This window comes from Rhinatrema bivittatum, chromosome 3, assembly GCF_901001135.1.
Source record: "Rhinatrema bivittatum chromosome 3, aRhiBiv1.1, whole genome shotgun sequence".
Classification (NCBI taxonomy): domain Eukaryota; kingdom Metazoa; phylum Chordata; class Amphibia; order Gymnophiona; family Rhinatrematidae; genus Rhinatrema; species Rhinatrema bivittatum.
The window spans coordinates 259,911,707-259,925,580 of record NC_042617.1 but is presented as its reverse complement, the minus strand read 5'-3'; the positions used below and the strand labels follow the sequence as shown (position 1 = coordinate 259,925,580).

Genomic DNA, 13,874 nt, shown 5'->3' with positions numbered 1-13,874 from the left:
TGCACTGGAACTCCTGCATATGCTCAGTAGATCCAACAGCTCTACTAACTAGGAGAGACAAGTTTATTAGGTGCCGCCAGATGATGTCACCCTCATGTCATGACTAATTCATCCTGCTATCAACGGAAAACCCATTTATAGTAAGCAAACTTACTTTATTATTTCAGTTTTTATGAGAAAATCTTTTATTGTTATCACTGTTAGTGGTACCAGAATTACACACATTACTTCTCAAAACAAGAACAAAATAAATGCAAATAGTACCATAGTAAAGTAAATGAAATGTATGTTAATAAAATCCCCCAAACCCATCTCAGCTTCCCAAAGTACACATTGACCAGAACATAAGAACATGCCATACTGAGTCAGACCAAGGGTCCATCAAGCCCAGCACCCTGTTTTCAACAGTGGAAAATCCAGGCTATACGTACCTGGAAAGTACCCAAAAATTAAGTCTATCCCATGCTACTGATGCTAGTAATAGCAGTGGCTATTTTCCAAGTCAACTTGACTAATAGCAGGTAATGGACTTCTTCTCCAAGAACTTATCCAAACCTTTTTAAACCCAGCTACACTAACTGCACTAACCACATCCCCTGTCAACAAATTCCAGAGTTGAATTGTGCGTTGAGTGAAAAAGAACTTTATTTATTTATTTATTTATTTATTTATTTAAGGGTTTTTATATACCGCAGTACGTAAAGAGATACATCACCGCGGTTTACATTTAACAATAATTTAGCAACAGGCTTTACATTGACATTATTAATAGGTATTACATATACTAAAATCGATATAACAGTTTTGACAGAAAACAGGCTGGACAGACTGTGGACCATCCAATAATGTATAGCATGCAATTAAAATATTGATGTAATTATTAAACCTTAAAAAAAAACAAACTAAATAGTATCTAATACAAAACAGGTTCTGAGAATGGATACAACTACTATATTGTACCGAGGATATTTCTGTTATTTAAAGCTAATTAATATCATAAGGGAAGGGGGGGCATGTAAGGTGAAGAAGGTGATTGAGGATTAGTTTTAAATGTGCTACTTGCTAATTCATGGAGCGCCCCCTAGTCCTTCTATTATCTGAAAGAGTAAATAACCGATTTACATTTACCCGTTCTAGACCTCTCATGATTTTAAAGACCTCTATCATATCCCCCTTCAGCCGTCTCTTCTCCAAGCTGAAAAGTTCTAACCTCTTTAGTCTTTCCTCATAGGGTTGCAGTTCCATCCCTTTTATCATTTTGGTTGCTCTTCTCTGTACCTTCTCCATCACATCTATATCTTTTTTGAAATGTGGCGACCAGAATTGTACACAGTATTCAAGGTGTGGTCTCACCATGAAATGATAGGCATTATGACATTTTCCGTTTTAGTCACCATTCCCTTCTAACAGTTCCTAATATTCTGTTTGCTTTTTTGACTCCCGCAGCACATTGAGCCAACAATTTCAATATATTATCCACTATGATGCCTAGATCTCTTTCCTGGGTGGTAGCTCCTAATATGGAACCTAACATTATGCAACTATAGCATGGGTTATTTTTCCCTATATGCATCACCTTGCCCTTATCCATATTAAATTTCATCTGCCATTTGGATGTCCAATTTTCCAGTCTCACAAGGTCCTCCTGCAATTTATCACAGTCCGCTTGTGATTTAACTACTCTGAATAATTTTGTATCATCTGCAAATTTGATTACCTCGCTCGTCGTATTCCTTTCCAGATCATTTATAAATACATTGAAAAACACGGGTCCCAGTACAGATCCCTGAGGCATTCCACTGCCCAACCCCCTCCACTGAGAAAATTGTCCATTTAATCCTACTTTCTGTTTCCTGTCTTTTAAACAGTTTGTAATCCACGAAAGGATATCGCCATCTGTCCCATGACTTTTTACTTTTCCTGGAAGCCTCTCATGAGGAACTTTGCCAAATGCCTTCTGAAAACCCAAATACACTACATTTACCGGTTCACCTTTATCTACATGTTTATTAACCCCTTCAAAAAAGTGAAGCAGATTTCTGAGGCAAGACTTGCCTTGGGTAAAGCCATGCTGACTTTGTTCCATTAAACCATGCCTTTCTGTATGTTCAGTGATTTTGATCTTTAGAACACTTTCCACTATTTTTACTGGCAATGAAGTCAGGCTAACTGGTCTGTAGTTTCCCGGATCGCCCTTGGAGCCCTTTTTAAATATTGGGGTTACATTAGCCACCCTCCAGTCTTCAGTTACAATGGATGATTTTAATGATAGGTTACAAATTTTACTAATAGATCTGAAATTTCATTTTTTAGTTCCTTCAGAACAGGTCAGGGTGATTTACTACTCTTCAGTTTGTCAATCAGGCCTACCACATCTTCTAGGTTTACCGTGATTTGGTTCAGTTCATCTGAATCATTACCCCTGAAAACCTTCTCCGGAATGGGTATCTCCCCAACATCCTCTTCAGTAAACACCGAAGCAAAGAAATCGTTTAATCTTTCCGCGATGGCCTTATCTTCTCTAAGTGCCCCTTTAACCCCTCGATCATCTTAACGGTCCAACTGACTGCCTCGCAGGCTTTCTGCTTCGGATATATTTTTAAAAGTTTTTACTGTTGAGTTTTGCCTCTCTGCCAACTTCTTTTCAAATTCTCTCTTAGCCTGTCTTATCGGTGTCTTACATTTAATTTGCCAATGCTTATGCTTTATCCTATTTTCTTCTTTTGGATCCTTCTTCCAATTTTTGAATGAAGATCTTTTGGCTAAAATAACCTCTTTCACCTTCCCCCTTAACCATGACGGTAATCGTTTTGCCTTCCTTCCACCTTAATGCATGGAATACATCTGGACTGTGCTTATAGGATGATATGTTTTAACAATGTCTACGCCTCTTGCACACTTTTTACCTTTGTAGCTTCTCCTTTCAGTTTTTTTCTAACAATTTTTCTCATTTTATCAAAGTTTCCCTTTTGAAAATTTTGCACGAGAGCCTTGGATTTGCACACTGTTCCTCTTCCAGTCATTAAATCAAATTTGATCATATTATGATCACTATTGCAAAACGGCCCCACCACCATTACCTCTCTCACCAAATCCTGTGCTCCACTGAGAATTAGATCTAAAATTGCTCCTCTCTCGTCAGTTCCTGAACCAATTGCTCCATAAAACTGTCATTTATTCCATCCAGGAACGTTATCTCTCTAGCATGTCCCGATGTTACATTTACCCAGTCAATATTGGGGTAATTGAAATCTCCCATTAGTACTGCACTACCAATTTGGTTAGCTTCCCTAATTTCTCTTAGCATTTCATTGTCCATCTCACCGTCTTGACCAGGTGGACGGTAGTATACCCCTATCACTATTCTCTTCCTAACACACAAGGGATTTCTACCCACAAAGATTCAATTGTGCATTTATTCTCATGCAGGATCTTTATCCTGTTGGAGTCTGTGCCACCCCGCCTCCCAGATGAGATATAATTTGTACCCTGGTATAGCACTGTCCCATTGGTTATCCTCTTTCCACCATGTCTCTGAGATGCCAATTAAGTCTATGTCATCATTCACTGCTATACATTCTAATTCTCCCATCTTACTTCTTAGACTTCTGGCATTAGCATACAAACATTTCAAAGTGTGTTTTTTGTTTGTATTTTTATTCTGCTTTTTAATTGATAGGGATAAGTTAGAATGTTTTAGCTCAGGTGAGTTTTTAGTTACAGGCACTTGGACTACTTTTCTTATTATTGGAACCTCACTGTCGGGATGCCCTAATTCTAATGCATCATTCGTATCCTTTGAAGATACCTCTCTCCGAACCATGCGCTGCTGAGCGACTGTCGGCTTTCCCCTATATCTGCTACAAATTTTATGGTTAAGTTATTGGTTTTGAAATTAAGTAGCTCTTCTGCAATTCCCCCTCCCCCCCACCCTGGGGAGCTCCCATGTGACTTAGATTCCCATTTGATCCATATTAACTGTAATTTCACAAATGACATAACACATAATTGCAGGAAGCAATTAAATCCCATTCCATATGCAGTCCTGTCCAGCATAGGTTCATATGCCACTGCTTCCAGGAGCTATGGGAATGAGATTGAAGAATTTCCAAAATAAAGACTTGGCAGTAAGAGACTGATACATGGTGTGTATTACATCTTGTTTTAGCACTTTTCCTTATACCTGTGGACTCTGTTCTCATTCTCTGTGCCAACAGCTATGTGCTGCAGTGCGCTTATATGAAACAGTGATTTACTTTGAATCATATAGTGAATACCGTCGCCCAATTGATACGGCCGGTTTTCCAACACTTCCGTAGGACTACTTAAGTTAATAGTACCTGTACATACTTCAACTGTACATAGTCTCCCTCTTTTCTATTTTCTATTTGTTTTATACTTCATCTAGCTATGCCTTTCCCCCTCCCCCTCCCTCCCCCCCCATGCCCTGCCCCCCTGCCTATCCTCCCCCACCTCTCCCTCCCCCTTCCTCCCCCCTTTTTGTTATCGCTCCTTTGGTTCATTTTGTATTCTGAATTTTGTTTCTGTTATTAATGTTATATTGTTTTATTGTATTTCCCGCCTGAGTTCTTTGTAAACCGGCATGATGTGTTTCACGAATGTCGGTAAATAAAAAGTTAATAAATAAATAAATAAATATGCTTGCTTTTTATGATTCAGCAGCGATGCAGGGAAAAAGGAGGAGGAGGAAGAAGAAGAGGAGGAGAAGATGGAAACTAAAAATAAATCGTACAGTTGGAGCACAAAAGAGGAGGCAAAGCAGGCCTTTAAGCAGCTGCTGAAAGACAAGGTACCTCACAGGGACAGGGAAAGGAGCCGGTCTGGAAACAGGCGACTGTTACGAGGGTCTCGTTCAAGAGAAGGAAGGGTCTTTAGCTAAGTAGATGAAGAGGAGGGGCAACCATTCAAGGTGGTGAGAGCATTTGTTCAGCTGGATTGGGAGGCCTGGATCTGAGAGATTAACTTACAGTGGGAAGAGACGTTTTCTGTAAATATAGGGCAGTACTCATTATCTGATGCTCTTGGTATCCTATGGGTTCCTGCTTGCTTTACTTGCCTGGTTTTATCTCTTGAACTTCTTTGGCACACAGACTTTTTTTGTGTGTTTGGTCTCTATTCTGGAGATGTTAGCTTCTGATAGTGAGTAAGGTAGGGTATGGCCAGCCTGAGGTTAAAATCCTTTTATCAGGGCCAAGGAAACTTGTTTCAAGTTAAAAATAGTGATTAAGATGTGAATAGTATAAATAAATTAAAATGATTACCTCTAAATTAAAGTACTTTATTGTAGGGTGTTCCTTCCAATATATCATGGGAACAGGCAATGAAGATGATTATTAATGATCTGCGATACAGGTGGGGAACTCATGAGATCTTGTTAACAGAAGATCTAAACATTTGTGCATTTCTCAGCTAGTGGTGCGAGGATAACATATCCATATTGGATTGGAAGGGTCAAGGCAGACAAACCCAGTACAGTTCCCTCATCGAGCAAGCACTCCTTCCCCCACATTTCTACAGTGCCACCTGTTAGGAAGGGCAGCGCTGTGAGCTTCCCCAAAGCTAGTGCTCTCTACCAAAGACTGGGGGAAAAGCGGTATTCCCTGCTTCTTGCTCTGCACATTATTTCCTGTAATGCCCCTTGCTGTGATAAGCTGGGACTGTGAGATGTGTGAGCACTTCACAGTCTGTGCTCCTGCACCATTCCATATAGTGCCGCCTCCTGCGAGAGGCTTAGGACCGCACGAAATGTGAATACTTCACAATCGGATCACAGACCAACATAGTCTTCTCCAAACCTATTTGCTACAACAACAACTGTAGTGGAGGGTCGAGATTGTACATGCTGAGAATACTTTTTGTGTTCTGCTCCCATTTGAACAGAAAATGAATTGCATTTTCTTGTTTGTAAGCCCTTTACTTGCTCAGGACGTCTTGTTGAAAGACGTGAGCTGGCTGGCAGTGTGTATGAGCAGATGTTTCCTTTTTCTGCATGGATTCCAGTCTGAAGCTTGCAGCATGATGCAGTAAGGCACCATGAGAGGGAATTGCTCAGGGAAACAATCTGCCTTTAATCCTCAGGGCCCATAAAATTCCCATTTCCTTCCCACTTAGTGCCCTCCCAAAGCTGAGCGAGAAGAAGCAGGCTTTCAATGCCTACAAGGCACAGAGAGAGAAGGAAGAGAAAGAGGAAGCCCGGCTGAAGGCCAAGGAGGCCAAAGAAAAACTGCAACATTACCTTGAACAACATGATAAGATGACATCCACCACACGCTACAGGTACACGCAGTCATGTGCTATCAGTGCCTGGCCTCCCACCACCCGACTTTGCAGACACTTCTGGTCCTTTGACAGCTCCCGGCACATGCCGTCGGTAAAGAGCCTCTCTCCCTCCAGTGACTATTCTACACTACTCTTTACTGGACTATGGAGGGCCTGGTTTTCTATCAATTTTTGATACTCAGTCATGTTGCTGTGTAGCATTGGCAAAGAGTAGCATGGGACTGGTAACCAGAGAGAATCTATAGTAACAATCATTCCCTGTACGTACCTGGATCATTCCAGACTCCTGGGTTTTGCCTCCCCTCCAGCAGTTGGAGACAGAGAAAGTTCTGACAGACTCTGCCATATATACCTGGGTGCCACCCACAGTCTGCCAGTATTACTCTGTCTCCAGCAGATAGTAGGGGTACCAAACTCACAGTCTGAATCAGGTTACTTGGTAGTATAGGATTTTTTTCTTTTGTAGATAAAGTTCCCTTAAAAAAAAAAAAAAAAAAGAAGGAATAGTTAGATTTAAAGTTTTTTTCAGATCAGCTTGCCGGAGAGGGTCCTGCAGCCTCCCAGGGGATCGGCAGGTCCTGAAGGGATTATCCCCCTTGGTGTGAGGCAGCTGCAGCTAGGGTTGAGAGCTCTCTTGTGCAGCAGGTCCTGGGGTGATACCGGGAGCCCAGATCACTCACCCCAGCGGCACAGACCCGCGAAGACGACGGACCGGCAAGTTTAATACCAATTTAAAATAATAAAAGGTCGGCGCTCTCCTTCATTTCTTTGCCGGCTGTTGGGGGATGCATGTGTTTGTGTTCGGCCAGGCTCTTTGTAAAAAAAAAAAAAAAGAATTGTTTTTATTTTTGGCTCCCGATACCGCGCAGAACAGCTTGTTGCATGTGCGGCTCCGGGAGGTCATGCTTGTCTTGCGACGGCTTATGCTCGGCCTGCCTCTCCAGCAGTGAGGGTTCCTCCGCAGGCACCGGGGGGGGGGTTATGCTTCACGGGCGATCTGTAGCTATGGCCATCGGGGAGTTGCCGGCGCCTTCCCTCTGCACTTTCCCGCTGTGCGCAGGAAGTGGTGCCATCTTGGGGGCTTTTTTGTCGGTGACATGGCTTGTGCTGGGGGAGGGGAATCTCCCGCCTCAGTTCTCTCCACAGGGTGCTGCAGGACGACACGGACACTTCTTCCGATGTGGCAGATCCAGATGTGCAGGATTTGCCTGTCCAGCCCCCGAGGGGGGTAGAGGGCGAAGGAGACCAGCAGCTGCGTGTGGTTCTCATGCCGTCAAGGGAGATGACCCGAAGGTCGTCCGCCTCTTCAGAAAGGAGGAGCTAGGTCCTCTCATTCCTTCCATTCTGGGGGAATTGGGCATTGACGCTCCTCAGGAGGAATCTTGCTTAGGGTCTAGGGACCCTGTTTTGTTGGGCCTGAGGGGTCCGCCCACATCTTTTCCTTTCCATTTTTCTGCCACGGACCTCCTGTATAGGGAATGGGACACCCCAGATTTGGGGTTGAAAGTCAAAAAGCAATGGACAAGCTTTATGCGCTCCCTGAGGAGGCTTTGGAAATCATTTGAGTTCCCAAGGTAGATGCCGCAGTTTCGGCCATGACAAAAAAGACCATGATTCCAGTCACAGGGGCGATGGCCCTTAAGGGTCTACAGGATCGAAAGCTGGAATTGCAGCTTAAAAAGATCTTTGAGGTGTCCGCACTCTGTGTCCATGCTGCAATGTGTAGCAATTTCGCATTGAGAGCTGGTCTTCACTGGGTATAACAGCTACAGGCAAATGAATCTTTGAAGAAGAAGCTCGTCAAGCGGCACACCTCGAGGCGGTGGTTACTTATAGTGCGGACGCACTTTATGACCTGTTACGGACCTCGGCCTGATCTATGGTCTCCGCTGTTTAAGCCCGGAGATTGTTATGGTTGTGGAATTGGTTGGCGGATGTTTCCTCCAAGTCCCAGTTGGGTTCCTTGCCTTTTAAAGGCAAGTTGCTTTTTGACAAAGAGCTAGAGGATATGATCCAGTCCCTGGGAGAGAATAAGATTCATCGGTTGCCAGAAGACAAACCAAGGTCCAGAGGGACCTTTGCTTCTAAAACTCGGTTTCGTGGAAGTCGCCGGGCAAGAGTGCCCCAAACATCCATGCCTTCTTTTCGTCAGAATTCTGGCAGACAGCAATCGTGGCCTCAGTCCTTTCGGGGGCGACGTTTCGGGAGACCAGGCAACACCCAGTCTAACCCAGCCAGAAAGTCTTTACAATTATGGGTGGCCGGACCATTCCTCTGTTCCAGTAGGGGAGGCAGGCTGTCTCCGTTCTACGAGGAATGGGCCAAACTCAAAACAGACCACTGGGTACTTTCTGTGATAAAACACAGTTACGCTTTAGACTTTACACGCTGGCCGCAGCCTCAGTTTCTTGTCTCGCCATACGGATATGCCACAAAGCATCGTGCGGTAAGGCAGACACTGCAGCGCCTAATCGATATTGGCGCCATTGATCCAGTTCTGTCTTCAGCCCAAAGGAGGGGCTGTTACTCCATTTACTTCATCATGCCAAAGAAAGAAGGGGTCCTTCAGGCCCATCCTCGACTTAAAGCGAGTCAACAGATGTTTGTGGATACCTCGTTTCCAGATGGAGACGTTGAGGTTCGTCATTGCCTCGGTTCGGCTGGGAGAGTTTCTGGCATCTCTGACGGAGGCGTATCTGCATATCGGGATTAGGCCTGATCATCAGAAGTTTCTGAGATTTTCCATCCTGGGTCAGCATTATCAGTTTCAGGCCCTACCCTTCGGTCTTGCGACGGCACCCAGGATGCTCACCAAGATAATGGTTGTAGTGGTGGCGCAGTTACGCAGAGAGGGTCTGTTAGTTCACCCGTACCTGGATGATTGGTTGATTCGGGCGAAGTCGGAAGCACTTTGCCAGGTGGTGACTCAGTGGGTGCTGCATTTATTGAGGAAACGGCTGGGTGGTCAACTTGGCCAAAAGTCAGCTATTACCCTCCCAATCATTGGCTTTTTTGGGGGCTTTGTTCGACACTCGGCAGGGGAGAGTTTTCCTAACATCCGACCGCATTGCCAAATTACAAGGCCAAGTGAGGCGCTTATTGTCCAAACACTCCCCGAAGGTTTGGGATTACTTGCAGGTGCTGGGTTCAATGACCTCAACGCTGGAATTGGTTCCCTGGGCCTTCGCTCACATGCGAACTTTGCAATCAGCCTTACTTTCCTGTTGGAACCCAGTGTCAGAACAGTTTCATCTGCTCCTGCCGCTGATGGAATCCGCTCGATCCAGTTTGGAGTGGTGGCTAATCTCAGACAATCTGAGTTGAGGTGTCCCGTTAGTGTTACCAGATTGGGCGGTGGTGACCACGGATGCCAGTCTCTCCGGCTGGGGAGCGGTTTGTCTGCGGAAGTCAGTCCAGGGATGCTGGTCGGCAGAGGAGTCTCGGTGGTCAATAAATCGTCTAGAAACCAGAGCGGTACGGCTGGCATTGGAGGCTTTTCTCCCGCTGGTCAAGGGGAAGTCAGTCAGGATACTTTCAGACAATGCCACTATGGTGGCTTACATCAATCACCAGGGTGGAACAAAGAGCCAGCCGGTTGCTGTGGAAGCTCGCCTAATAATCGCCTGGGCGGAGCAGATTCTGGTCAGCATAGTGGCGTCTCACATTGCCGGGGTCGATAACGTTCACACAGATTTCTTAAGTCGACAGCTTCTCGATCCCGGAGAGTGGGAGTTGGCGGACAAGGCTTATCAGCTCATCTGCGACAGATGGGGCACTCTGTGCATGGATCTGATGGCGACGTTCAAGAATGCCAAGGCTCCGTGCTTCTTTGCTCGGCGCAGAGAGACAGGAGCAAAGGGAGTAGATGCACTGGCTCTGCCCTGGCCAAAGTCTGTTCTACTGTACGTGTTTCCTCCTTGGCCTCTAATAGGCAAGGTTCTCAGGAGGATGGAGAACCACCCGACCGAGGTGATATTGGTGGCTCCCGAGTGGCCGCGTCGTCCGTGGTTTGCGGACTTAGTCAACTTAGCGGTGGAAGATCCCCTGCGGTTTCCATATCTTCCGAACCTTCTTCATCAGGGGCCCGTCTGTTTTGACAGGCAGATCGCTTCTGTCTAGCGGCATGGCTTTTGAGAGGTGGCGTTTAAAGAGCAAAGGTTATTCCGATGCGGTGGTGTCTACCCTGTTGCATTCTCAAAAGACCTCGACGACTTTATCTTATGTTCGTGTCTGGAAGGTATTTGAGAGGAAGACGGTCTAAAAAAGCCATGAGGAATCAAAACGAAGAATAGCCAAAAGTCCTTTTAAAATCTGTTTATTAATTGCCTGGAAGGTATTTGAGTCATGGTGTGTAGATCGGGGGATCGTACCTATTCATGCGTCCATTTCAGAGATCTTGTGTTTCCTTCAAGTGGGATTAGCAAAAGGCTTGTCGTGTAGTTACTGAAGGTCCAGGTGGCGGCACTTGGTTCCTTGCATGGTCCCATACAGGGTGCCCTGTTGGCTGCGCATGCTGATGTCTCTCGTTTTCTGAGGGGAGCGAAGCATTTCCATCCACCGGTCAGCTCGTCCTGTCCGACCTGGAATCTAAACTTAGTTCTTACGGCTTTGTGTTAGCCGCCCTTTGAGCCTCTGAAGAGGGCAACGTTGAAAGATCTCATGTTGAAGGTAGTCTTTCTGTTGGCTATTTCTTCTTCTCTGAGAGTTTCCAAGCTTCAAGCCTTGTCGTGCCGGGAGCCCTTCTTGAGGATTTCAGATTCTGGCGTGTCTTTCTTCCAAAGGTGGTATCTTCTTTTCATATGAATCAATCGGTGGAGCTTCTGTCTTTTTCCAATCTGGATAGGTTGGATCCACTCTCTAAGGACTTGAGGAAGTTGGATGTTCGCAGAACTCTGTTGTGTTATCTGGAAGTCATTAATAGTTTTCAGGTCTCGGATCACCTCTTTGTTCTCTGGAGTGGCCCGAAAAGAGGTAATATGGCGTCTAAGACTACGATTGCCTGTTATCTGAAGGAAGCGATTAATTCCGCATATTTGCTGCGTGGTAAACCCTTGCCTATCGGCATTTGTGCACATTCTGCTAGATCGCAAGCAGCTTCTTGAGCAGAATGTCAACAGATTTCTCCGCAGGAGATTTGTAGAGCGGCTAAATGGAAATTATTGCATACTTTTGCAAGGCATTACCGTCTAGATGTTCAGGCTCTGGAGGCGGGTGGTTTCAGTGCAGGCGTGCTGAGAGCGGGCCTCTCCAGATCCCATCCCAAGTAGGTGAGCTCTGGTACATCCTAGGAGTCTGGACTGATCCGGGTATGTACAGGGAATAGAAAATTGGTTCTTACCTGATAATTTTCGTTCCTGTAGTACCATGGATCAGTCCAGAATCCCGCCCGTTTGATACTGACATGTTCTGAAGCAGAGAAATAAGGGAGAGTCTGCTCGTTTGATGTTTGTTTATTTCTAGTCTACAATTCAGTCTCGTTTACCCGATTTTCATGGGTTCGGGTCACAGTTGGGGTTAGTGATCTGGTTCACTTTATGGTTCCTGTGTATAATTAGTTTGTGGGCCATGCTGCTTTGACACTGAGTAATACTGGCAGACTGTGGGTGGCACCCAGGTATATATGGCAGAGTCTGTCAGAACTTTCTCTGTCTCCATCTGCTGGAGGGGAGGCAAAACCCAGGAGTCTGGACTGATCCGTGGTACTACAGGAACGAAAATTATCAGGTAAGAACCAATTTTCTTTTTTTTAACTAAAGGAAGCAAAGTTGGTTTCTATATGAATGATTATGTAATTTTGTCTCTTTCAAACTTATTTCTTTATCAGTTCCAGTTCTATTTTTTTTTTTTACTTGTTTTTCTCCTTGCTGTCCATTGTCTGGGGCAGTAGTCCTTCGGTAGCGTTCAGAATTTTTAACTACACTGTTTTCTTATGTAGAAAAGCTGAGCAGATGTTTGGAGAATTTGAAGTTTGGTCTGTCGTTCCAGAGCGTGACCGAAAGGAGATTTATGATGATGTTCTCTTCTTCCTGGCAAAGAAGGAAAAGGTGAGGAGGTATATGTCTGCAGTGCTGAGAGCAGCTCTGGAGTCACTGGAGGAGCAAGAGCCAGACCCCATTCTACATCATCTTTTCAGATATTTCACTCTTGTTTAGAAAGGAAGGAACTTTCCTGTACTAAGCAAGGCTTTGGTCATTTATGCTGGGGTGGGGGGTGTAATAAAGATTAAAAGGAAAAGTGAAGCACAGAGACTTGTGACTTGGAAAAGTCAAACAAGTGAGCAAGAAACAGTGATAGGATGGAAGCTGGCTGTGCCAAGTTCATACCACTGCTTTGAGCACTAGATAGCACTGCCAACCCTAAATGAAGTTTTGGTGACACTGAATGCTGAGAATCAGCTTTGAAGAAGAGCATTATGTACTCAAAGAAACATAGAAACCTGACAGCAGAAAAAAAAGACCATACGGTCTTATCTAGTCTGCCCATCCAGGGGGAACATACGGTCTGTCTAGTCTGCCCATCCAGGGGTTCTCCACACCGGTCCTGAAGGATTACAAGCATTTGGAAAGAATGTCCACAATGAATATTTGTCAAGTATAGGTGCATATGCTTGGTCCAAGAACTAGGTTAATCTGCATATTTTAGATACCCTGAAACTGCACCTATTTGTGGCTCTTGAGGGCCAAAGTTGTGACATGCAGTAGGCGACAGCAGCTTTAGCTGGCTCCCTTGTGCTGGTTCAGTTTAGGTATTACTTATTTGTATTTATTTATTTATTTTATAAACCCTACAAATGTATTGTTCTAAGCTGTGAACTTAATAACATCAATATCAATTTAAAACATAAATTGACAATACGCAAGCTAAAACAAAACAGTACACAGTAGATAATTTGAACAACTAAGGCTTAATTAGGTTCAAATGTTTCAGTAAAAGATTGGGCCTCAACTGCTTGCAAAAAAGTTTAATATCATCAATCATTGGGAGAGACTGGAAGAGCATTCCATAACACCGGGGTAATATATGAGAATGCTCGCTTACATGTTTCTGCTTGGTGCATTTCCTTTACTGAAGGCAGAGACAGCAAATGGTCAAGTCCAGAACGTAGAGATTATTTAGGTTCATATCTGGTTACCAGCACTGACTGATAAGATGGACCACTATTTTTTAATATTTTAAAAACTTGTAAAAGATTTTTAAATTCTTTGATCAATTGGTAATCAATGTAACGTACGTAATAATTGGGTAACATGATCTCTTGGTTTACTACATAGTAGAAATCTTATGGCTGAGTTCTGCAAGAGTTGAATGGCCCTTAATAGATGTTTAGATAATCCCACTAAAAGAGCATTGCAATAATCAACTGAAGTCAATAAAAACGCCTGTACTAAAATTCTAAAATCCGAAGCCATTAAGACATAACTAAGGTGCCTTAACAAACAAAGTTTATAAAAAAAACAGCTTTTAACACTTTTTTCAGGTGATGGGTATAAGACAGGGAGAATATTTCAAAACCCAGGTTCCAAACTTTGTCTTTAAAAGGTATTAACGTGCCATTATATATTATCCCAGGGGAT

At 44.2% G+C, this 13,874-nt stretch overlaps 1 protein-coding gene across 6 annotated transcripts in view; it reads left to right on the top strand.

The window, feature by feature from the left end:
* Window positions 1-13,874, top strand: part of LOC115087389 (pre-mRNA-processing factor 40 homolog B-like) — a 205,569-nt gene that overhangs the window by 85,198 nt on the left and 106,497 nt on the right. For 4 of the 6 annotated variants that reach the window (XR_003855511.1, XM_029594513.1, XM_029594514.1 and 1 more), the window contains exons 12-15: window positions 4,681-4,810; window positions 5,309-5,373; window positions 6,133-6,297; window positions 12,236-12,344. Coding sequence is in view for 5 of the 6 variants with exons in the window: in XM_029594513.1 (XP_029450373.1) it covers window positions 4,681-4,810; window positions 5,309-5,373; window positions 6,133-6,297; window positions 12,236-12,344 (469 nt within the window). In the remaining variant the exon portion in view is untranslated. The remainder of the gene's footprint in view (window positions 1-4,680; window positions 4,811-5,308; window positions 5,374-6,132; window positions 6,298-12,235; window positions 12,345-13,874) is intronic. The other 2 variants (XM_029594517.1, XM_029594515.1) reach the window with 1 other exon arrangement.